A 25,889-nucleotide genomic window follows, 5' to 3' on the forward strand; every position below is an offset into this window, starting at 1 on the left:
TGCTTGTAGCAGCAAAGTCTTGATGACAACAGATTCTTTCAAATAAAGACACGTACAGATGGAAACAATATGTCAGGAGTGACGCTCAAAGGAGTAAAGACACCCACTAAGTGTAGGGTGGGAAAAGATGAATATTCAGGGGAAGAAAACATCAGTATTAGAAAATCAGCCAATGTTTAATGATGGAATGAAAGATGTCTTCACAGGGCTGGCAGGAACCACGGTGACAACAGACAGCACGTTGTCATTTTGCCCCACTTTGGATCACAGCCCTGAAATCAAAGGAGAGAGAGAGAAGTGCTGGCTTTTAAGCTAGTTAAAAATTTTAGATGACAAAGAGCTGCTGTTTTCAGAGCACTCTTCTTTTAGAACCAAAGAAACGCCCATGAAATAGGCTGCCAGTCACCCCTGAAACTAGAGGTGACTTGACTCCCATCCTGTTGGCCAGCCTGGGGTTTCCAGGTGGTCGATGCTTAAAGATGTTTGAGAGGCACTAGGAAGGCTTGTCCCAGATAGTTCAGTCGGAAACTCAGCTCAGGGCCCAAAGTTCGTCTCTTAAGAGATGCCTTCTTTCATTTACTTACACATTCACTCACCCAACAAATAATTATTAAGAAGCTACCACCTGCCAGGAACTGCGCTAGGTACTGAGAATAAGGTGATGCACAACACAGACAAGGTCTCTACTCTCAACGAGCTTATATTCTAGAACAGTTGTTCTCAAACTTGAGGGGGCATCAGCATCCCCCAGATGCCCTGTTGAAACACACATCGCACGGCCCCACCCCTAGAGTTTCTGATTCACTACATCTGGAATGAAGTCTCAAGTTCACATTCTAATAAGTTCTCAGGTGGGGCTGATGCCACTAGGCCTGCTTTGAACCACTGTCCAAGTGAAAATAACATCACGAGGAATAACGGTTTTGGAATGATGAAGTTGGTAAGGCCACCAAGAGCCTCCTTCCCAGTTCTGCTAATGGTCTGTCCTGCTCCAATGTCTGTGGTACCCAGTGCCCAGACAGCAGCTACATCTACCAGACCTTCCTGCCCCTTGGTGGTTTGCAACTGGCTCCAAACATTACTGCCAAGAGACAAGTCCAGTGGGCTCTCTGCCTGCCTGTCCCATTCTGGTCTTGGGAGATCTATTTCCCTTTCTCCGTTCTAGGTCATGTCAGGGTGTCAAAAGCTGCAGCTTCAATCCTGAGTATAATACAAGTTTGCCATAAAAATACAAGAGAGGATTCCCGAAGCCACAGAATGAAGGCTTTTACAGTATCAATTCAACCCTTGTAAATTTAATCCAGGGTTATTTGTTGCACCAAAATCTCTTTACTGTGATGTATTACTTAGTTACTGGGGTTATCACAGCCATATCCTAAAGTTGCATAGTACATAAAACATTTCAGTTAACAATGCGGGAAGGTTAACTCCCCCAGATAACCTGCAATCACCAGGGCTAGTCCAGATGACATGCCTCTGTCAGCTTCCACGAGCTATTGATGGTTCAATCAGTTTGTTTTGAAGGTAAAGTACAACAAAAGGGCAGTAAACTTATTCAGACTGTCAACAGGGGCTATCGGGAATGGGGCTTGCAGGTAAGTAATTCTGGGTGTTTTAAAGCTATTATCAAACAGCAATGGTTGAAAGAAGAGACAGCTACTAATAACACAGAAGGCAGCCATCATAAACCACTTTATGGCAGAAACCCCCGTCTATAAATCCTGCAGCACCCGGAGACAGCTTCAGATTTATAAAACTGCTTGTTAAGCCAGGGCACTGCTTAATGAAAAGAGATCCGTCTAAGTTCTAAGGCTCATGTCCCCTGCTCCAGAGGGCAATGCCAACTTTCCTGACCTTCCCAAGGTGGTCGGGAGAAAGCCGCAGGGCTGGGAGGGGTAGGGAGTGAAATCAGGGGTCCCCCTGGCTGTGATATGGAAGGTGAGGTTATCAAGAGGAGACCAGGGACCCTGGGAAGGTGTTCAAAGACCCGTCTGTCTCTGTCTGCAAACAGATTCTCCAAAAGTGAGAGCCCCACACAGAGCTTTTCGGGTTCTCTCTCTTTTCATAGAGGGTGCTCCATTTCCTGAAAGAACTCCTCTTCGGAAGTTACCGGTTACCTACAACTGCTAGGGGCGACAAAAGGAACGGCAGAAAGGCTTTTTTGCCTGTTTATTTGTTTGCTCCCAAATCAATTTTCTCTACCGAAATCCCAAAGCTCTGGCATTTTTCATCTAGACTTCAAAGGGAAGGGAAGGTGCTCTTGTCTTCTGCCCACATCTGCTTCCCCGGGGGATCTGGCTGCTCCCCAGGCCCTCTGCACAACCACAGAAACACCAAGACAGATCTCCGATGTCTGCTCCTGGGGCTGGCTGCCATGTTTCATCCTCTGAGGAGACTCTACTCAAGAAACACCACATTTCCAGATCCTGAGGGAACTGGACGTGGCGTCACTGGGGTTTTCCCCACTTGCTTCCTTTTACAGCACTCAGTGCTTCTTCCTATTGCTTCTTGCTGCCTTCCTGCTCCCATGCATGGGAAGTGGGGAGACCTGGTGACTGGTGCCCCACCCGGGGGCCCCGAGGGCAGCAAGGGGTGATCCATGAACGGCTCTCAAACTTTCACAAAGCTTAACAGAAGAGCGTGGACACGCCAACAAAACATCAAGCTTCTTTGCTCTTGACTGGCTGACATCAACCCAGTTTGGTAACACTTCTTACCTCATGCTGATCAAAAGCACTGATCAACAGCTAAATGTCTCTGACGAATTTTAAAAAGTTAGCAGCGTCTTCAGTGCGGCTTATGGAAGAGACCAAAGCTTTCAAGTGTTTGGGGGGGTGGGGGAGGGGAGAAAATGACAAGAGGGAGGTCTTCCCTACAAAAAGCGTGGGGACTAACGGGGCAGAGGAAAGAGCCCAGGCTCTGGGCTTCGCTTGCTGTGTGATCTTGGCTCAGTCTCTGCCACCTTCCTGAGCCTCAATTTCTCCATCTGTGCCATGAAGGGAAAGGGCTACATGCTGCCCCAGCCTCTTTTAAGCTTTAGCTGGCTTGAATTCCATGTGCCTCCAAGTTAATTTACAATAAATGCATCCATAGCCTCCTTTCTTATTACTCCAATTTCCTTGTCTGACCACCCCCTCACATCTCCAGGTAAAGGAGAACCGTGAGGAAAAGTCAATAAGGACCACAGAGCGATGAACAAACACTGAGTGGAGAGATGGCGATACTCTCTAATGAGCTGAGGTGAGCTCACCTACAGCATTAATGAACGCCTGACAACCGGCCGGGGCCAGCTGACTCCCCTCACCGTTCACCGGCAGCACGTTTGAAGTCTCAGTGCAAACAATACACCCACAGGACAGACCAAGGCCCTCGACAGAGGGTCACCAGCAATTACTCTGTGGGCTTCTGTCACTTTGATCTCTGGGTCGTGACCTTTGCTTTCTTGTGATCTTCAAAGCCCAGATTGCAGATTAGCTGGAGAATGCTCACTGGGTTATGTAAGCCACAAGTTTTACAGCTCCTCTACGGCTGGGAAATGGTGGTAGCCCAGGACGGCCAGCGGACGATGGCAGGTCCCTCCCTCCTTCCCCTTGGCTGAGTGAGACAGACACTGGGCAGGCCCCAGGGCCGCTCCCTGGGAGGCAACAAAGAAAGGGTGTCACATTTTAAATAATTTCAAGTTGTAAGGAATACAGAGGGGCCTACTGAGGAGGAGGGAGGAAGGAGAAGCCAACCAGAGATTGGAGTGGCAGGAGAGAATGAAGGATTTAGTGACAGAAGGATTTAGTGGAGGAAGGAACACTAAGAGACCATGAGACCAACTCCCTTATTTGATGCCTGAGGTCTAGCCCTTGTACACCGTTGACTTCCACTCTACTGTCTTTCCTGCAGTAAGAGGAAAGAAAAGAATGACAAAGGAAGACAAGAAATAGACCGTCCTGGGCATCCAAGTTCCCCATACTTGATTTATTGTCTGGCCAGCGTTCAAGTCCACCGGAGGCCCCAAGGGGATCCTTAGTACAGTGGTGGCCCCCCAGCTCAGCTCGGCTTCCCCATCCTTTCCTGCCCCAGTCCTGAAGGCGGCTGGACCTTCAGGTCCAGCACCACCCTTCAACATGCACCGCCATTCAACATTCATTCCAAAATAGCAGCCCACCGTGTACACATGGCAAAGCAAGGGCAGGTTTCAGCGCCTGTAATAACATGGCAATGGACGTATTTCAGCTATGAGCTGTGATGAATGGCACAGAGGAACCCCAGGCTCGGTTTAGTTCCCGCCCCAGCAGGACCAGGGCACCGCTCAACAACTTGGGAGCATGTTCAGGCTCACTCACGGATTTAAGGGGCTCATTTTACTGTTGGGACGTGTGCCAAGAAAATCCAACTGGGTGCACAGGGGTAAGTGAGGAAGGAAAAGGGGTGAGGTGGGGGGAGGGGAGGAAAGCATCAGTAGAAACTGAAGCAACTGTGGGGCCATTTCCAATAGCTCCATAAATCTGGTCACTTCCCATTTCTGGTCCAATGGTTGTCCAGCATGTGACCTGAAACTGGACTGACCTCTCTGAAATCAACATATCTCATGGCAATGAAACTAGAGACGTACTTGTTTTGATGTATGGCTGGGTGACATATTATAAATATTACATCACATAACCACAGAGGATGCCAATCAATGTGAAATTTTTTTAGACAGCACTAAATGAACCATGGGTTCTTGCTTCTGAATACACTCCTTTAAGGCTCCTACTACTGCTTAAATGATTAATAGAAGACATATTGTCAGAAAATGTACTTAAAGTGAAAACCAGTAAACTATAGAAATATCACTCATTTTTTAAGCAATTTTCGAGCGAAAATGTCCCATAAATTTACATAGAGGCCCTACTATTAGGCTCTGGGTAACAGCTAGAAGGAAGGCTGACCTCACGCTTTGTGGATGAAGGGCCAGGAAAATATTTTACCGAAAGGAAACGAACGGTGGCTACACTGTTTTGTAGAAACCCAAATGCCACAGGAACTCAGGATTCAGAAGTCATACTGTGCAACTCTAAAATTTCTCAGGGGCAAATGAAGCACAGACTCCAGGATGAACAAAGCAGGGCTGCTCACAGACCATAGGACAGAACTGCCTCATCCACCCGTTCATCTCATCCAAATGCAAGGGTGACGGTGCTTGTTAAAGCAGAAAGAAAAAATAAGTAAAAGAAATAAAAAATCGAGAATCGCTAGAGAACAGGCCTGCCACTCCACTCAAGCATCAGAGGCCGTGCAGTCGATGTATAACGGGATGGGTCCACATTGAATGTTCCCTCCACTGTTCTTAGCTCCTGTTTCTCTCAGAGGGTGAGCATCTTGCCGGTGTTGTGGGTGACTTATGGATTTTCTAAGGTAGTTCTGACCAGATGTGATTTCAGCTGTGTGTGGCCTCTAGAATCCAGCTCCTCATGGCAACCTTGACATATGTGCACTAACACACAGCCTCCCCAGCCCCAGCCCTCCATGGCTTCCAGGGGTAACAGACCCGGAGTGGGGAAGGTATGCTTGGAGGGTACCCAGGCCAGCCCAGGAGAAGGATCACTCTTCTACAGTCAAGTCCTCCCTAAAGAATCATGACCCAATGACCAACACTTGGGTAGATTCTGAAGGATAGTTCCTTGCTTGCTAACTGCATTTGTTGACATCCAAGTGGATCTAATTCTAAATAGACAGTGGGCACCCAAGGTGCCCAAAGGGCCCTGCATTTCTCGACAAGTACTCAGCTTCTCAGATGGAAGGGTAATTTCAAGCCGCCTCCTGTAAACAGTTACCAAGTCCCTATTACACAGCCAGCACTACTGTCAGTATTGATAAGGCTTCAAAGGGCAAGAAGATGCAGTCCTGACTTTCTGGAAGCCAGTCTCTGGATGTCGACATATATGAAGTAGTCAGAGAAATATACAAGATGGAATATATAAAATAGTATGAGATGGTCAAAGGGGAACCGTAACTGCTTGGGAGGACAGTATCTCAGAACACCAGAGCTGACAGGGACTTTAAATACCCCTTAGTCCAGTAGTTCTTGACTGAGCATCAAAGTCACCTATTGACTATTTTGTTGCATTTGGCACTAAATGAATCAAAATGCCTTGGATGATTCACAAGTATAGCCTTGGTTAAGGGTCACTGATCTAAACTGTCCTCCCCATTTTAAAGGTCCCACTAGCACTCCACATCAGATCTTTTGATCTGACCCCTTACACCATGGATCTAAGTATTTTTTCCAATGCGACTAGTTACAATAACAACAAAATTAGTATTAGCTTTTCTTTTTCCTCTACAACCTTCTCTTTGAAACTGAAGAGAGTAAGGTGGAGTGGGAGATTTTCCTCACTCTATTACTCTCATTCTAAAAAAAAATGCACCTACAGTTCAATTCACATATAACTCCATGAATAAGTGAATGAAAGAATGAATATGTGTGAATGTGTGCATACACACATATACACATATGCATGTATATGTACATATATAAAATTTATTGGGTGATTTTAAAGCATTAAAACCAGAAATCTAAAGAAAAAAAGTCAAAAAACAAATGAGAAGTTCCCAAACAATACTTGGTTTACTAAAAATGTTAACTGAGAGAACTTTCTTGTACCTCCTGACCCTTCCAAGATATATCTTATAATAAGTTGCTGCCAGAAGATAAAATGTTTTAAATGACCCCTTCATAGCTGAAATCAAGCTGTTAAATTACTCAAAGTTGATAAGAGTAACTGTTAAAGAAGAAAATTAAGTTCTAAGTGATTAACTTAACAGGTTGATTTAGAAATGTTAACTATTCACTCACTGGATATTAACCATATTTCTCCTAATAGAAATCATATTCAAATCGACAACAGTATCACATCCCAAATAAAAATCTTCATGAGGAAAAAAGATTTAGTGCATTTCTTTTGAAGTAGGGATAGAGCTTTATTCTAAGATGGCTTAAAAATAGTCTAAGATTCCTACAAAATTCTTCCCAGTAAAGAAGTACAGCTGAATTTCTGCTGTACTCTTGCTAACATGTATATGTATATGTGTGTACGTTTTTTTAACATACAATGTTCAATAACCTTCACTATTTCTTACAGCTTTGCCTTTATATAAAATGTATGCCCTCAACTACATTCCTTCGTGGGTCAGCACAGATTTAAAAATCTGAACCCCAATAGAACCAGTTCCTCTCGAACCATTATCCTTTCTCCCCAATCCTCCCAAGCTTATTTTCCAGTAGTCCTACCTGCCTTACATTTCCTTCCTTCCTCCCTCCCTCCTTCCCACATTGATTCAGGTGGGGTGTTAATGAGAGCTCACATCATAATGGAGAGAAAAGCTACACTACACATATGAAAAGATCATTCAAAACATTTACAAAACAATAATCAAGAACAAGAGCATACAGAATTCCAAGTGTAGAGGAAAAATGAGTTTAATAAAATGGGTTAGACTCCTTAAAGAGAAGTGAGTTTGGATCAGGTATTTCAAAGCAGATGGTTCAGAAGGTGTGAGAAGAAAAAAAAGCATTTCTACCTGGAGCCCATCAAATCCCATTGTTGGTGGACACGGAGGCATAGCTTTATGGAACAAAGCCATATGCCTCATGGGATTTCCTCTTGGGATTGTATATAAGCTCCCTAAACCTTTGTGGGAAGCACCCTCTCTCTAAATAGTGACTCAGAAGCAGACAGGAAGATCTTACACAAGGAGCAGGGGCCAGCAAAAAATAGCTCACAGGTCTAAACTCGCCTGCTGCATGTTTTTGTAAATAAAGTTTTATTGGAACATGGCATTGCCCATTCATTTACAAACTGTTCATTGCTACTTACGCACTATAATGGAAGAGTTGAATAGTTGTGACAGAGAACTTATGACCTTCAAAGCATAAAATATTTAATATCCAGCCCTTTACAAAGAAGTTTGTCAATGCCTGGCCTACACCACACAACATCTTTTCATGTTTCTTGACTCTTGTTACCCTCAAGGAAGGGAGACCCTGGCTATAGGATACCCAAGGGGGAAAGTTTAATACAGCACAAAGGGGCCACTGATACTTACCAGACATCTACTATGTACCCCAGAATATAATATTATCTCTCCAAAGATGTCATTTTTCCCTTCTCACGCCATGCTCAAACCCCTAGATACTCACCTGTATCTCTTGTAGTCTTCCTCATCCTTTTCCAGGCTGACTAGCTCGTTGGGACATGCCACATTTCCCAGCAGGCTGAGGTACTCCAGAGCTGGTGTCACTTCTGCCAGGTGATCAAGCAGACACTCCAAGTCAGTGATGTGACAAAGGTTAAGGATCTTGGTCCAGAAAGACGAAAGGCTTAGCAAGGAGCACAGACTATACCTGACAGGCACAGCCTAGCAGCTGATTGAGTCCCGTCTGCTCCTAGGACAAGACGTGGGTGAGGGTTGAAATCAACTTGCTGTGGGTGTCTGGCATGGCTAGTTTTTCCCTCCTACTGTTTGGGACACAGCCCAGCTTTTCTCTGGGCAGGTGAGGTTAAGTCCAGATCACTTAAGAAAGAATGAATGAGCTTAACTGTTTCACTGTACTTTTCTTTCCTATATAGTTCTATTTTTGTTTTAAATGATGAAGGGTAGATTCCATGTAGTAAAATATTTTACAATATGCAGCTCCATAAAACTTTATTTTTTCTAGTAATGAAAGCAAGAAATTACTTCCAAAGGCCTCATCAGAAATATATTCGTTCTCCTTTAGGGAGAAATTCATCATTAAAACGTGGGAATGGCATGGATGCAAACAGGGATTAGCAGTGTCCTTTACAATCTGACAGCCTCTTGTGGAGCTAAGCATCGCTCAGTGGCCTCACTGGTGGCAATAAGACATTGGATTGGGTGAAAAGGAGAACAAAGCTAGGAGGAGAAGACAAACAGTTAGGACAGTTTTAGTGAAGCCAGGGAGGTCAGAAAGCATTTCCTGAGAATCTGTTGTGAAATCAATATTCTATGAAGGAGAGAATGAAAAAGAAAAGGTGGGGCATAGTGGTGAGAGTATTCCATGATCCATCCCCTCAGTGGGACCCACTGTTCGGTCAAGATAAACACTGAGACCCCAAACCAAATAAGGCAAGAGTCATAGATTCAGGGAATCCCAGGCATTGGGAAGGACTAGCCCACACATCGGCTCCCAAGCCACATACAGAAAGCTGAGCCCTAGGGAAGCTGACTCAGCAGGTTGTGAACAGAGGCATGAGCCTCTACCAGGAGCCTATTGATGAGAAGAGTTAGCCAGTATCAGCAGAGAGAACGGGGTCCCTGCCAGCGAATGTATGCCAGCAGAGCATACAGGGGCTAAACACATGATGGTGGATGCAGCACACAAGAGTCAAAGACTCAGGATACCATTTCCAGGAGAAAATAAAAACGAAATAAAAGGGCTGCCCTTACTCTGTGACAATGCTCTCTAACCGTGGGATGTCATCCCAATTTTCTCATACTTCGGCTTGCCAGTTGAACTCCAAAGCCAACCAATGTCTGAATCCAGTCCCTAACATATCTGCCAAAGGGTCACCACAAGGAAGCTCATTCTACCTCTAACAACCATAAGAAGAAGGTTTTTCTTTCCCCAGGGATTGAATCTTCCTCGAATTCCCACCCACTGACTCAATTTAGCTACTTGGGAGTCACAAAGAATAAGTCATTCTTGTCTTGCATGTGATGGCCCTTCAGATGGTTGAAGCTTACATATCTTCCCTCAACCTTATATTTTCCAAACTAAGTTCCTTCAAGCACTGTTCATACACAAGCTATGTCAACATCATACACAAGAACAAGCACCGGACCCGGGGAGGGAGCAAGACCAAGACAATGAAAAGGCAAGCTCACAAGCCAAAGAGGGGAAAACTAGTTAAAGAGTGTCCAAGCATCCTCATCCGCTGTGGGTTTCCACTTGCCAACATCACCCCCCATTTCCTAAACAAAGACAGGACAATGGACAACAAAGTGATCAATCTTTCAAATCTTCAACCGATGACATCCAGGAGTGACCACAAAGGATCACTGGAATGAGGATGATGGGAAAAGGAGCACACGGAGAAGATGAGAAAGGAGGTCCCACCAAGGAGGTAAGCTTGAAATACAGCAGGTTTAAGTGGCCAGGAGTCAAAACATTAATGTATTTCACCACCCAAGACAAAACATACTTACTACTTCTTAAAGTTCAGTCACCACACTCTTTAAGAAAATCATTTAAATAAAACCAATTAAAATGACAGCGAACAATTTCAGGGAAAACTTGCCTTTTCCAGCAGGTTCTATCTTTGGATCCTTCACAGTCATTACCAATACATTAAAAAAATAAAAAATTAAAAAAAAAAAAAAGGAATCTTGCCAGCACTCTACAAGTGCTGCCCTTCGACCCAGGCAGAGGCACCTCAGGGGCCCCCGTGCTTTGGAGTGTCTTCCTCAAAAATTTTTCAGTCGTAGTTCACTACCAGGACTGCCTAGGGGCCAACAGCATCATTCAGGTAGGATACCCCATGCCTTCACTTGGACCTGCATGGGCCTCAGCCCCAGTCCTGGTTTCTCCCCTTCAAGGTTCTCTCCAATCCTCTGCCCCACACAGAGGACCCACTGGATGCTCCAAGGAGCGCTAAGACTCATGCCCATCAGGTCGTCCAGAAGCCTCAAGCCAGGTGCTAGTTCTAGGGGGGCAGCCAGACAGCTGATCACTCTTGCTTGCTGGTGCAGTATTTCTTTTGCGAGACTGCAAGAAAGTAGGCTGCCAAAATGGCGCTGATGTGTTGACGTTAGGTGATTAGAAGTATTTATGTGGACAACGGCCTTAGAGAACCCAGGGGAAGCCCTTTCTGCTATGGACGGCAAAGTCCAGGCCAAACCTGTTTCCCTCGTAGAGACAAATTCCTAAAAGCTTCACCTTTCCTTCATCTACTGCATGAAGGTGAGAACGTGAAGGAATGGAACTCAAAACTGGCAAGATCTTCAAGTTAGGGAAACATTGGGCAACAGAGGTGCCTTGAAGTCCCAGTCATGCCTCAACATTTGGTATCTAGCGATGGGAAGCCTTGCATTCTACCACCCAGGGAAGTAGGCCCAGTCTAATGTGAGTAAATCTTTGTACGGAAACGTGCCACAGAGCTAACAGAGCTTGTGCGTGAGGGCTGCACGCTTACATAGGCCCTTTCCAGGGTCCTGGGAAAGGCCCTGGTAATAGAGTCACATGGTCACATATTTTCATAAAGCCTGCAAAAGTAGGTTACTTGAACTGCAATCAGTTAAGAGCATTGTCTTTCTCTGGTAGGACTTCTTCTGTCACACTTCTGCTTGAGTAGGATGATGCTGGAGTAGCTGTGGGAACTCTGGGGACCTAAGAGGAAATGGTGAAGGAGTGGCATTGAATTAGGATTCAGTGGGTCTGTTTCTGTGGTTTGTAGTCATTTCTGTGTCTGTTACTACAACAGCACAAGTAGGAATGGCTTGCAGTGATATTCCTACCACCCACCATGCTGACACACACATGTGGGGACCAACATAAAAACGACGATAAAACAGTTAATGAACTTATCAATTCAGAGAATATTTAATATTAAGTTGCTTAGTATGTATACACACACACACTCAAACACAACTAACTTGAAATGTCTTGAAATCTTTTAGCTCATAGATGAGAGAAATGTGTAAGAGTTTTCCCAAAATTTAGTAATTCTAAAACTTTTACCAATAATTCAGTGGTGAAATTACCAATACTGAATGGTGAAACTGAAAGAAACATCCCTAAATATTAAAAATAAAAATCAATTTTCAATTAGATGGAATTATCTACTCTCTATAGAAAACACTGCAAAATTTAATTACATAATGAACTTATAAGGGAATTTGCAGAAAAGAAATAGAAAAAAGTTCTTATACAGATACGTTTAGTATAAAGGAGATTGCTTGCTAAATATTTTAATGTGCAATATCCGTCAACCTAAAAAATTTTTAATTTGCTTTGATGTGTTTTTTATTCCAAATAAATATTCCTCTTCATACCTAATTTTGCATTTGTAATTATAGTCTTTGCCTTTAAGAGGGCCTCCTCAAATTATGCAAGCTCCGTACTCCACAAAATCTGGATCCACCTCTTAAGAGGAGGCCATGGAGAGGCAGACCCATTCGAATGTCTTGATCATGGGAATTTCTTGGGCAAAGGGTCTGCAGACTTCAAGAAGCTTCAGCCATCCTATGCCAATGAATCCAAGAAGTGCTGGATTCCTTGGAGCCTCAGAGTCTGCCTCCTTTAGGATATTTCGTGAGGCAGAAGCGAGTCCTTCCTAAGCCTTCCAACTACCCGCTAAATGATCATTTGGGCTGGGCCAGGTGGTCCCCCCAAATCCACACTGTGAGAAATCACTAGCACCTACTCCGCGGACGCTCTGGACCAGAACATCATCATTATGTTGACACCACCATTGGAGGATGACACGCGAGAAGAAGTTTTAATTGGTTTCTTCGTCTCCTGGGTCAGTAAGGACAAGCACAGCCCTGTCTTGCCTGATTGCGAGCTCAGAGACAGAACTTGTCACATTCCTTTCTGTCAAGTCGCATAGAAAACTAACCAGAGGCAATCAGCGGGGGGAACTCAGTGTCCCTGGCTAACCAAGACTACCTCAGTGGAGCCACTTTCAGGGATTCTCCGAAGGGTGGTTTCATTTTTTTCTCCTTTTTAAAATGTGAAGCTATCTGGCACAGTTTCAACTCTCTCCAGCTTCATTCTCAGCACACACCTGGTTTCCCTCATCAAGTCTTCTCCAGAGTACTTGCTGTTTAGATTTTTTTCAGTGTTGTCTACAGAAAGTTGCCACTGCAGAGCCCAGCTGTCATGGCTAGGCTTGCCAACGGAGATTTTCTGCAGAGGGCCCAAGATCAAAGCCCCATCTTGCCTTGAAAGTTTGGAGCCCGAGGGAGGAGGGGAATCTCATGGTGTCACGTCCAGTTGCACAGGTCTGAAGCTGCTTCCTGGGTGAGAATGGGTACGTACCTCTCTCTGTGCTCAGCTCCAGGTCAAACGGCAGCACCTGTGACCACTGCGGGTATTTCAACCAAGCTTATCCTGATAGAAAATTTTCGAATGCTAAACAGTCTACATGGCATATTTGATTCACACCCACACGTGTCAGAAATATTATCACATCCAGATAACAATTAAGAAAACTATGGTCAGGACTTCCCTGGTGGTGCAGTGGTTACGAATCCGCCTGCCAATGCAGGGGACACGGGTTCGAGCCCTGGTCCGGGAAGATCCCACATGCCGCGGAGCAACTAAGCCCATGCGCCACAACTACTGAGCCCACGTGCCACAACTACTGAAGCCCGCGCGCCTAGAGTCTGTGCTCCGCCACAACAGAAGCCACTGCAGTGAGACACCTGTGCACCGCAACGAAGAGTAGCCCCCGCTCACTGCAACTAGAGAAAGCCCACGCACAACAATGAAGACCCAATGCAGCCAAAACTTAATTAATTAATTATTTTTAAAAAAGATACTTCTAAAAAAAAAACTATGGTCAAAGGTCACACAGTCTCTAAATGGCTGAGTCTATATTCAAACCTAGGCCCTATAAAATGACACTTCTTGTCATTTCCTAACACAGAAAGGAGAATTTAAAACACTGAAAAATGAGGGGTCATATGCTTTTGTGGGACATCATAAGGTTCTGTCATCCAGCTGTGCTCTGTACCTCAGTTGCTTTCAATTTGGGCTTATTCACTTAAGGCATCGAGGCTTTGGCTAACAGTTAAGGGTTCAAAGAACTTGTAAAGTTTTAGGGTGTTTAAGTGATTTCATATATCTATATAAAATGCCATTACAATCTCTCAACAATACTTCCAAATGTGTAATACCCAGTTTACAGGCACAGACCCTTCCCCAAGATGACACGGTAAGTTGCTATGGGAACTCAAGTCTGGCCTTCTAACTCCATGCACTGGTCTCCTTACCACAGCCCAGCTGTGTAACATACAGCACTATTGTTTCTTCCTGTTGGCACTATAATTCATACTGTCTCTTCATACATGTGCTTAAGCAAAGAGACACAGAAAATAAAGAAATGAAGTATGATTTCAAATGAAGTCAGCTTATCACCTTTCCCCTACCCACCCCCAAAAGGCAAGTGGGAGAGAATAATTTGATTGTGCAAAGGTTAACTATCTATATTTTCCTGACATTTCTGTTGTTCCCTTATTTAGGGTTGAGTATTCAGACATGATATGGCTGAGACTGTCCATGCTCATGGGTGAGCAAGAAGGAGAGAGTGTGAGAATATGAGTGTTGAGGAGAGGAAGTCAACTCCATGGCCAGCGACTATGGGACTAGTCCAAACAAGCCAAAGGAAGAAGAGAGAGATAAGCTACAAATAGGAGATGAAGCGGTAGACTGGGACAACCAAGCTCTTAGGTCTACCAGAACAGGACTCCAAAGCTGAGGGCTGAACAGAAGTGGAACAAAGGGCTGGGAGATCAAGGAGGAAGTGTGCAGCTGGGAAGGCGAATTGAGAAGAAATTTGCCAGATGCTTGGTTTGGGCTCTGGAATCCCTCTCATATTCGTTCTACATTTGGCATGTGACTTGCTTTGGCCATGGGACAGCAACATCTATGATGCAAACAGGGCTTTAAAAGTACTTGTACATCAAGCTTTGCTCTTGGAGCATCCCTCCCACATGGAAAGGCCTGTGCTAGCCTGTTGGAGACATGTAGTCCAGCCAACAACCAGTACCAACCTCCGGATATATAAGCAAGGCCATCTCAGATCATCCAGCCCCAGCCAAGCCTCCAAATAACTGCGGTTGCATGAGTGACCCAAGCAAGACTAGCAGAAGAACCATCCAGCTGAGCCCTGCCCAAATAGCTGATGCACAGAATTGTAAACCAAAAATAGTTGTTCATTTAAGCCACTAATTTTGGGGGTGGATTATTATGCAGCAAAGCTAACTGACAAAGCCCTAGTCTAAGGCATTTCATGGAGTAACAATAGCAATATGGAACCTCATAACTGTTGTAGAGCCTGGAGTATCTCCATAAGTAGGGAGGAGAGTCAGTTGGCTGAAAAGGTCAAGTCAGGAGTACAGGATAAGAGAATGGCATGTAGCAACATGTACTGCTGCTTCTACCTGCCTTTCATTCTACAACTTCTTGGTCAAGTGCATGGGGAAAGTAATCCAATCTTCATGATCACACTGGTAGATCAGGGGAGAAAGAAGTCATGCTGCATCATGAAAAAGCTAACTAGTTATCTTTTGTATCTACTGGCAATAAAGTACTTACAACAGTGTAGTGATATAACTGGCCAGCTCTACAACTACACTTTGCCTTCTGCTGCAGTCCCTTTCACACCACCATCATTGCTCCCTGAGCATTACTGCTACAGATTGGAGAAAAGGACTGAACCATGGAAACACAAGAAGCCTGTTAATATCTGATGATAGCGACACTGAAAACAAAACCGTTATTCAGTCCACCTTATTCCTTTAAAAATGAGAAACATTCTCCACAGCAAAGGAATGCAGCAACAAAACAAAAAGGTAACCCACTGAATGGGAGAAAATAATTGTAAATGATATTTCATAAGGGGCTAATATCTAAAATATATAAAGAACCCATAAAACTCAACAGCAAAAGCAAAAAGAAAATCAATCCAATTACAAAATGGACAGAAGATCTGAATAGACATTTTTCCAAAGAAGACATACAGATGGCCAACAGGTACATGAAAAGATGCTCAACATCGTTAATCATCAGAACCACCATGAGATTTCACCTCACACCTGTTAGAATGGCTACTATCAAAAAGACAAGAAATAATGAGTGTTGGTGAGGATGTGAAGAAAAGGGTACCCTTGTGCACAGTTGGTGGGAATGTAAATTGGTGCAGCCACTATAGAAAACAGTATGACAGTTCCTCAAAAAATTAAGACTACCATATGATCCAGGATTCCACTCCTTGGTATTTATCCAAAGAAAACAAAAACACTAACTTGAAAAGACGTATGTACCCCCATGCTCACTGCAGCATTATTTACAATAGCCAAGATATGGAAACAACAGAAGTGTCTATCGAGGATGAATGGATAAAGAAACTGTGATACACACACACACTCAATGAAATATTATTCAGCCATAAAAAACAATGAAATCTTGCCATTTGTGACAACATGGATAGACCTCAAGAGCATTATGCTAAGGGAAATAAGTCAGACAGAGAAAGACAAACACTGCATGATCTCTCTTATATGTGGAATCTAAAACAACAATAACGACATCAAGACCAAGCTCATAGATAGAGAGAACAGACTGGTGGTTGCCAGAAGAGGGAGGGGGTGATGGGAGTAGGAGAAATGGTAAACCGCTTTTTTGTTGCAGTTGTTTTTAGTTTAAATAAATTGAAAAAGTTAATTAATTAATTCTAAAGTGTATCCCTGTGCATTTTCAGTATATTCTATGCCAGGTTATGAAAATGAATCCTCTAAAATGGGAGACAGTAATGCTTAGTAAATTCACATGAAGCATGAATATTAGTAGAATCTAACCTAATTAGACTAACCAGGTAATCTGCCAGGCATCAATATTTACTCAATATCTCTTCAATTGTCAGTGGTAATAGAAGAAAGCAATACTATAACCTACGTATTTCAGACACACTGGTATCCAACAAATACTTTCCAATAATTGGTTATTACATAAATCAGTGGTTGATCAAAAAAAAAAATCACCCACTGATTCATCTGCAGACTGGGATTGCATGAAATGACATTCTCTCACAGCTGGTATGCCCTTCTTTTAATTGTTTTGCTCAGGCTGGTGCTAAAAGGAGCTTGCATTTCTCAGTACGTACCAATTAATACAACAGAGAAGCAGCCAGGAAGTGTGCTGAGTGAGAAGAGGAATTGAGTTTGGGATTAGCATTTGTACAGCATTTGCTGTACAGTCCTTGTGACTTCATCTGTGGGCTGTTAGGGAAGTCCTTCTCACTGTACCATTTTTTTATATTGCATTCTTGACAATATCCTGGGGCAGAGGCAGCTGGTTTTATAGCTATGCAGAAACCTGCTTTGCTTATGTCATCATTGTATTTTTTTTTTTTTTTAAGGATTTTCTTATTTATTTATTTATTTATTTTTATTTATTTATTTTTGGCTGTGTTGGGTCTTCGGTTCGTGCGAGGGCTTTCTCCAGTTGCGGCAAGCGGGGGCCACGCCACTCTTCATCGCGGTGCGGGGACCGCTCTTCATCGCGGTGCGCGGGCCTTTCTCCATCGCGGCCCCTCCCGTCGCGGGGCACAGGCTCCAGACGCGCAGGCTCAGCAATTGTGGCTCACGGGCCCAGCCGCTCCGCGGCATGTGGGATCTTCCCAGACCAGGGCTCGAACCCATGTCCCCTGCATTAGCAGGCAGATTCTCAACCACTGCGCCACCAGGGAAGCCCCATCATTGTATTTTGATTCCAACATGCAAAAAAGTTTTTCACATATTCCTCTTTATGAGTTATTCTGATAGGCAGGTGAAAGCTGTAACATCACACACACAAAAAAATGCGAAACAGAGGCTCTGAGATTACTTGACCATGGCCACACAGCTAAACATGATTAAGCTGACTCATGAACCCAAGTCCAACAACTCCAATACTCTACAGTGACGTGGAACACAGGATATGAACATTGGGGTCCATAGGAGGAACCACATCATCCAAATTCTAGTCTAATTATCCTTTTATTCTTAATTGATTTGAGAATATCATCCAGTTGATCATCCCAGACAGCTAAGGAACCCATAAGACACACTGACTGTAATAATTTTTCAAACAACAACTAGGAAACTTGGTTGACCAAAGGATAGGAGAAGAAAAAAAAAAAATCCATCAACATTTCAATATGGTAAAGACCGATATTTACTTGTAGGCCTTCTCCTTCTTCTAAGAAAGTGCCTATTATTAATGGACACAAATAGCATAGTTTACTGAATAAAGAAAATATTAACTTATGACTTACCATATAAACAGTGGCTAAAAATAATTGTGCAAATCATTCTTAAAGCTGACATAAACATATATGTTAATCTTAACATATTTATCTGGCTTTATTTCATACTCTATGGGAAAATGCCCCCATTCCATTTCTACTTCTAACTTACCATGTGAACAAGTGATTAAACCACACCAGGTCTCAACCGCTCCATCAATAAAACAAGGTGATTGGACTTCAAGTCTGAAGTAACACAGTAAAATGGAAAGAACTGTGGATCTGGCCACAGTTGAGACTGAATCCGGGGCCTCGCATCTTGTTAAATGTCTGGCTGTGGGCCTATATTTCACCTCTTTCCTCATCTAGGTAAATGGACAAACCACACCCTTCTCAAAGGGTTTGGAAAGAATGAAAAATAATACACTTAAAGTTACCTAGCATAGTGCCTGATGCACAGGAGTGCTCAATAAAGAACAGCTGATGATAATGATTTCTTCATCCCATAATCATTTACTGAACCTCAACTCTGCGCCAGACATTATTCTAGGTGTGAAGGATACAGGAGTTAACAAAACTGACAAAACTCCCCGCCAAAGCGAGCTGGCACTGTGCAGGCATGGAGGAGCTGTGTGGCTTACACTGAATAAAGGTTCTGATTCCTTTCTTAGCCTCACTACAGAAACCAGAGCAACTAGTCCCTTTGAGTCTCATCCCAGGCTGCCAGATCCTCACCCACTTAAGGAGAAACCACACACTAGAATGGCTCTCCTCGGCCCTTCTCATCATCCTAGTACCATAAACACCACAGAGGGCAGAGCTGGGCCTGGGCTTCCCACATATCCTCCAACTGAGCCCCTTCCCCCTTCTCTTTGGCCAAAAGCATTCCCCAAGCCTGCGCCAAAGCCTTCCAGAAACCTCCCTGAAGGCCAAGGTTGCTTGGCGGTACTACCAGCTGCTTCCCACCAGAGGTCGCCCTCCCACACAAGCCTAAGCAAACAGAACCCGGCTTTGCCTTCTTGGCAGCAGTGACATTATTTTCTTTCTCTATTTTTATCTATTAAAAAGATTTCTTTACAGCCATAACTTAGATCTCTACACTAAAATGGAGCAACAGGAAGATATAATGGTGCATTTCACTTATGAATGACCTGTAATAAATTACTCCGAAGTGTCTCGAGTGCCAGGAGACAGAACGCTTTGTCTGCCCACGGACTGTATTTCACCTGCTTTAATTTAGCTGACACATAAACCTCATTTGACATTTCGCAGGTATTTGTGGGGGGCGGGGGTGGGGAGTGGCCTGCGGGAGGGGACCACTGCGGGGCCGGGCGGGGAGTGTGGGTGGCGGCAGAGACAAGGATATTTGGTTCTTGTTGAGGGTTAAGGTGTGGAGCCTGGGTAACCCTGGCAACACGAGGTCATCCCCGAGCAGATTGTTGTCCAAGATGAGTTCCTCCAGGCTCCCGAACGCGCTCAGTCCTTCCAGTGACCTGCAATGACAAAGGCAACAGGAAAAATGATCCTGCACTAAATCAGGGAGGCCATTATGAGCCGAAATAAATATTTTAACCTTCCCTTTCAGGACTGGGAATAGTTTGGGCTTGGTGCCTGTCAGCAAAGTGAATGACAAGAATTAGTAGCGGGAGCCGGGGCGGGGGCGGCGGGGGAGAAGGGGCCGCTGGCACTCACCGCATCCTTCACGCATTGCCAACATGAAGGATGAGGGTCACTTAGTGAGTAGCCAGGATCCAAAACAAAGGGCTTCAGATACGGCCTGCAGGATAAATTTGTCAATGTCTTGTGCCTTCAGGCACCCAGCCTCAGCTGACCCTAACCTCCATTCCCAAGATAAATAACTCTGTCACAGTTCACCTTCATTCCCTGGACACAAATTTAAGTTGTCATCCATCATTCCTGCCCAGAAATATCATACCCCTCTTACAATAATAAATATAACTTCAAGTATCATTTCTTAGCAGTTCTCCTCTACGCAGTCCTAGGAAAAGGCAAGGAAGGCTTCCTTTCTCTGCATTCACCGCCTTTGACTTTTTCTCCCCTCTGCTTTTTTTCTTTACTAATCACTTAATTTGCTTCTGCCCAGTGTCCCTGTGGCTGTCTCAAAAGGCGAGATATCTGCGGAAGCACGGAATCACTCCAGTCTGAGTGGCTGTTTCTTTTTCTTTCATGATTTCTTTTTGGTTTTGTTTTTGTTTGGCGGGGGGAGGGGAGGTAAGGAAGGGGTTGAGGGAATTTCTGCCTCAAGGCTCCTGACTTGACGTTTACTGTTTTAATTTATGGAAAGTGGATTTCTCACTTCATTTTTTTGAAAAAAAGTGCCGAATGCAGCAATGGAAATGTCGGGGCGGTAAAGAAACAGGCATCGGAAAGAATTAAGTACCCGGCTCAGAGAAAAAAAAGTATCGGGGGGTGGGGGGGGGGAAACAGCCCTGTTAATAGATGTAGCTGAAAGTTAACTCTTAAGGTTAGGGGCACAGGGCTGCTGGGGGTGCAGGCAGCGAGGGGCAGCTGTGCGCATGTGCCTGCCCGGTGCACGCAGATGGTAATTACAGAAAGCTGCCCGGTGGAGAGACTCACACGGCCACATGCTCCCAGCTCGTTCACCTGCCAGACCCAAGAGCTGTGCTGAGCCTGCACAGGCTGACAGCTGAGCTACGACGCTGACCAGAGGGTGGACTCGCACAGGGCTGCCTGCCTGTTCTATAAAATGTAACGAATCGGGGAGATGTTGTCTACGCTATTTATGCACTTACTGATGGCCCTGCCATCACAGACCCTCCTGCTTGCGTGTGCAATGCTGGTACATGTGATGTGATTGTTCAGTGCCTGTATGTGTGGCGTGAGTGTGAACTCGAGCACCAGACCTTTCTGAATACATCCATCTCTCCCTTGTGGGACCTGTGTCAATAGGACTCCGAGATCAAGAGGCGGTGAAAGATGCCTGGTGAAGAAGCAATTCAACCCCCAGACTCCACTGGGCCCAGAGCTCCACCAGCAGCCCCACTCCTGCCCCAGACCTCCAGGTGGTCCCAGCCACGGCCCAGCACCCAGACCACGTCTAGTCCCGTAACTGACACTACTATGTCTGGAGAGAGGTCTTCCCGGCCACAGCAGGGGGGCAATACCGCATACACTTGGGGTCAAGGGTCAACAGGGTCACCAAGTTCCATTTCCTCCTCCTCCTCTCTCTCCTTCCTCATGTTTCAGGAAGGCAAAACAACATTTATACACGTACAGTCAGGAGTGCCTGTGCCATCATTTACTTGCAGCCTGAATTTGGGCATCTCAACAACCCCCTTGAGTTCCCTTCTTCTATGTTGTCCCAGCTCACAGGATCTTACAGGGAATATGTGGGAGAGGACTAACAACCTATTAGCAAATACTGGTTTCTTTCTTCTCCTTCCTCATTGATTTTTCTGGAAGCCCTGACCTTTGGTCAGGGATGTGGTGGGGGGGGGGGTTCAGGATGCAGGGGGTGGGCAGAGGAGGAGATGTGCAAAGGTGTGTAGTAAGTGTGGCTTCTGCACAGAAACTTCACGCTTTCTTGAAGTCCCTTCCCCCTTGGGGGTTACTGAGTGCTGATCCCAAAGTGTTCAGGACTAGCCCCCGTTTACCTCAAGGGGAGTCGTGGCCACCTCCCCATCAGGGCACCTAATGGATGGCTAATCGGTCCTTTGTGCACAAACATCAGCTGGGCTCTGGTCAAAGGCGGCATCCAAATACACGTTGTCCCGGAGTTACGTTATCCAAATATAATACTTTTATCATGAGAATCAGCAAAGGGTTGGCAACTGGCAAGCAGAAGAAAGCTCCCTTCCAAGAGTGCTTCAGGGGAGGCATAAGACAAAATGACACCACGTGGTGAGGACAAAGCCGGGAACACTAGAAGCAGTGCCCCCAGAGATGCTTTTCCCTCCAGGGTGGGCTCTGGGGCAGAGCTCAAAACAGGAGGGAGACTTCAGGGAGCACTTGGGAAGCTCAGCCTCAAATCCCCTGTCACCTGTCTGGTTCGAGATCCTTTTCGCCATGTCATATTGTTAGCTGCTCAGTTAAAAGGCAGGTTACGGGGGGTAGGGGGATTGCTAATTAATAAATCCCTGTCTTCATGTCATCACTGGGGTGTGCACTTGGTGATTTAATCAGCTAAATTCAGAGCTGAGGGATTGGAGGGGCAGGAGGCAGAGAGCATAATGAAGGATACAACTGGAGGGGAACAGGATTTCTGGAGCTTGGCTGGCATGTGGAAGGCAATAAACAGATGCTTGGAAGGTGCTTTTAGTTTTTACTTTTAAAAAAAGTTTACTTTTGTGTTATTGCTATTGTTGTTGTTGCTGCTTTCCCGGAAGGAAGACGGGGAAAGAAATTATGTGGGTCAATCTGTGAGCTCATACCCCTAAATACAAGATGCCTGCAAAGAGATGTGTGCTATTAAATTAAATGACAAGGCAGAAAAGGCTTTAAGCGTCCACACAGATCTATGCTGTTCAAGGGACAGCTATGGCAGCTACAAGAAAAAGATGGCAGGACTGGAATTTCTCCCCTATAACCCTGTGCGTGGACAGCACCCCAGACCCAAGAGCCCTGGTGGAGGAAGTGAGTGTCACTCCAGGGTCACCCACCAGCTTGCTTGGCTGTGGCTACAAATGCCTGAGGGGTGGGCTGGGAAGGCCAGGCAGGCCTGAGTGCCACGGACAGGGGCTGGACAGAGAGGGCAAGGCACAGCCAGCTGGAGAGAGGTCTTCCCGGCCCAGCAAGGAGATGTCAAGGGCAGGCAGGGAGACCTGGTGTGCGGTCCGATCTGTGGCAGGTGGTTTGCTCTGGAAACCTAATCAGCACCTCCAAAGTGCCCTGCAGGCTGCCGGCCTCCGCTCCACCAGCGGGAAAGCTGCCCATTATGTCACCCACAGGTACCATCTTGGTTACCTCGTTCGCAGGGCTCCGGCTGGGCTCCCCCAGGAGCCGCTGCGGCTGCCGGGAGAGTCCCAGTGCCTTTTCCAAAGTCACATCAAAATGACAGAACATCACAATGCATTCAGCTCCAGTGGATTCAAACAGAGAGAACTTTTAAGTTTCCACTGTAATTAACCCTATCCTCGTTAAGATAATTATGATCAAGCTTCCTGTCAGAGTTAATATCCCAGCATCATTGCCTGTGGCTCCCACTCTGCCTTCATTAGCTTACAAAAACAGTGGCGCTAAACAGGCCCCTTGCCCTCTGCAAGTCAGGCCAGTGCTGTGAGCCTCACAGAGGGAGGGACCTCAGGCAGGGCAGCAGGGCCTCCTGGAACCCCGATCCCTTCTGCTCCTGGGTGGGCGCACACTCAGTGGTCTCCATCCTTTCCCCAAAAGTTGTCAGAACAGGGAAGGAGAAGGGCCTGGACCAGAGCAGGGCTGGGAGGTTTGGGCAGAAGAGGTATTCAAATGTAGCTCCCCCTTCCCCAGCAAAAAACCAGCCAGGAAAACCATCAGAAGACACATCCAGAACTCCCGGTTCAAGAACTGCCCATCTCTTTCCTGGGGTACAGGCTATGGTCAGAACTAGACCTCTCTGCCCTCAGCTCCCAGCCTGTAGCGGGGATGATAATTTTGCCTGACATGAGATGGGCAGGGAACGGGGAGACAGTTAACCACAGACCCTGAGAAAGAAAAGTATCCCTTTGTGGAACCAGAGTTGCCTCAAATCCAGAACCGATTAAGAAAAGAAGATTTCTACTAAGGTCTTTATCTACTCCCACTGTGATATCTACCTAAATATCCATATACATATTTTTAACTGAGAAAATGGAGAGGCCGTGGAAATCCCAGAGGACCCAACCCATATATCTGATGTCTGCCACACTGGCTAGTTCTGCAGACCTGCTCAGGCCAGCCACTGCCTGCTGTGTAATGGTCTTTCTGCATGACTCCTGTCTGCCCAGCTCCCAACAAAAAGGGATCTCAGTGCAACCTCCGAAATACCTAGAAAGTTGTCAAATGCACAGTAAGGGCTCAATGCCTTTTAGCCAACTGACTACTGATTAGCCAGGAGCCTGTGAGTTGCTGAGAAAAAAGCTGCCAATAGCATGGCAAGGGCAGGACAAAGAGCAGGCCTCGGGGTGACCAGCCAAGGGCTAGGAGGGCAATCCCTCAATCTGCATTCTTTCAGGGGCCAGAGTGCCTCCTCTCTCTTTACCCCAAGGCCAAGTGACTGAGAATAGGCAGAAGTGACATTCGGCAAGTCTGCGCCTGTATACCAGTATTGGTTACTAAACTATTTCAGTAATTCCTTACCAATTGGTAAAAAAAATTGCAGCTCTGAGTACCCTGGGTGTCCCACCCTGTTACCCTGGCCACTCCCCAGAGCTCCCAGACCTTTCCACAGTTCAGCAACTAAGTGGTTAATGCCCCTTTCAGCCTGATCACACGGGGCCTTCAAGGACCCTGCTTCAGCCAAGATCTTTCTGACTGGTCAGTGCAACTGTTAAATAATTGAAACATTGCACTTGAGAGCAGAAATAGCAACTTGTACACTTTACTCCTCCCCACCATGCCAAGTACAGTGTCTGGCACACAGCAGGTTCTTGGTGAATGTCTACGCACAGACTTACAACAGAGGCCAAGACCAAAGCTACAAGTACAGGACAGACAGCACAGAGCTACACATGGGGTATAAAGGAAGAACTATGAGAATAGGAAAATTGTGATATGACTGCTCCCGTCCCAGAAAATGGCCCAGTGGCACAGACATTTTTAGAAAGGCTGCTCATCTAACCCATGAGCGGAATCCTTTCTTTCTGCCATAAAACATTTTTTATATACTATTTAAATGGATATATATATAACTATAGATAGTACATAATATATAGTATATTACTATAGATAGTATATACTATAGTATGTCACTATACATAATGTTATATGTACAGTTGGCACTATGTATTTTCTACATATTTTTCTGTCATTCAGGTCACATAACCAGGGGTATATGTACAAATAATAATATAAATCAACTGTCTATATGGTAAGTATATCAATAGAGGATGAATGTATCTTTAAAAATTAGGAGAATGTGGAAAAGGCTCTAGGCTATGTAAGACAGTGTATAGTGACACCATGTGACAGTGTATCACATGGAATTTGTCAAAGTCACTTTCAAAGCCCTATTGAGCCCCGTCAGGATGGATGATCCCTGATCTTCAGAGAATAAAATTCAAAAACGGCATAAGAGATCTGAACCCAAGACCAGTCAAAAATCTAAGGTAGTTAGCTAGGTGTTTGTTAACTCTATGTGGGATCAAGTCCAAAGCCATCATGCACCATACTTAATAAAAGTAAAACAAAACAAAACGAAATGTTAAATATGATCCCTCAAGAATTATGGAGAATGAGCAAGGAGCTAGGAGCCCAGAAATGAGTGCCTGCATTTCCAGTTTTTGAAAAGGGAGGTAAAATTCTATAAACTTTAGATTGATAAGTTCATAAACTTACCTACATGGAATTCTAGTCAGACTGTAGCTCTGAGGAACTATTATTTTCTTGTCCTATATTATAGGACAAAATAAATCATGTATGTGATCATGTAACCCTTTTCACTTTTGCTGCCAGGAAGCTCAGAACTAAATTGTGACCCAACTGTAAAAAGGCAGTACCCCATGGTCTCTATATCTGCTTTCTAACTTCACTGTCAAGGCTTATAAATATTTTATAGACTATCTATATATTGTTTTTTGTTTTACTAATTCTAATAAGCTAGCTCAAATCCTTTGTATAATAAGGTAGGATGGATGGATATATATATATATATATATATATATATATATATATATATATATATCAATTTAATATAGCATAGCTCCTCAAACAGGCAGTTTCTGTGCATTAAGGACA

At 44.9% G+C, this 25,889-nt stretch overlaps 1 protein-coding gene across 1 annotated transcript in view; it reads right to left on the bottom strand.

Moving 5' to 3' along the window:
- Positions 1 to 25,889, bottom strand: part of LRMDA (leucine rich melanocyte differentiation associated) — a 693,055-nt gene that overhangs the window by 68,085 nt on the left and 599,081 nt on the right. The window contains exons 3-4 of the mRNA XM_057530603.1: positions 19,367 to 19,495; positions 8,174 to 8,311 (exon numbers count right to left, since the gene is read on the bottom strand). Coding sequence (XP_057386586.1) covers positions 8,174 to 8,311; positions 19,367 to 19,495 — 267 coding nt within the window. The remainder of the gene's footprint in view (positions 1 to 8,173; positions 8,312 to 19,366; positions 19,496 to 25,889) is intronic.

Source organism: Balaenoptera acutorostrata, chromosome 16, assembly GCF_949987535.1.
Source record: "Balaenoptera acutorostrata chromosome 16, mBalAcu1.1, whole genome shotgun sequence".
Lineage (NCBI taxonomy): Eukaryota > Metazoa > Chordata > Mammalia > Artiodactyla > Balaenopteridae > Balaenoptera > Balaenoptera acutorostrata.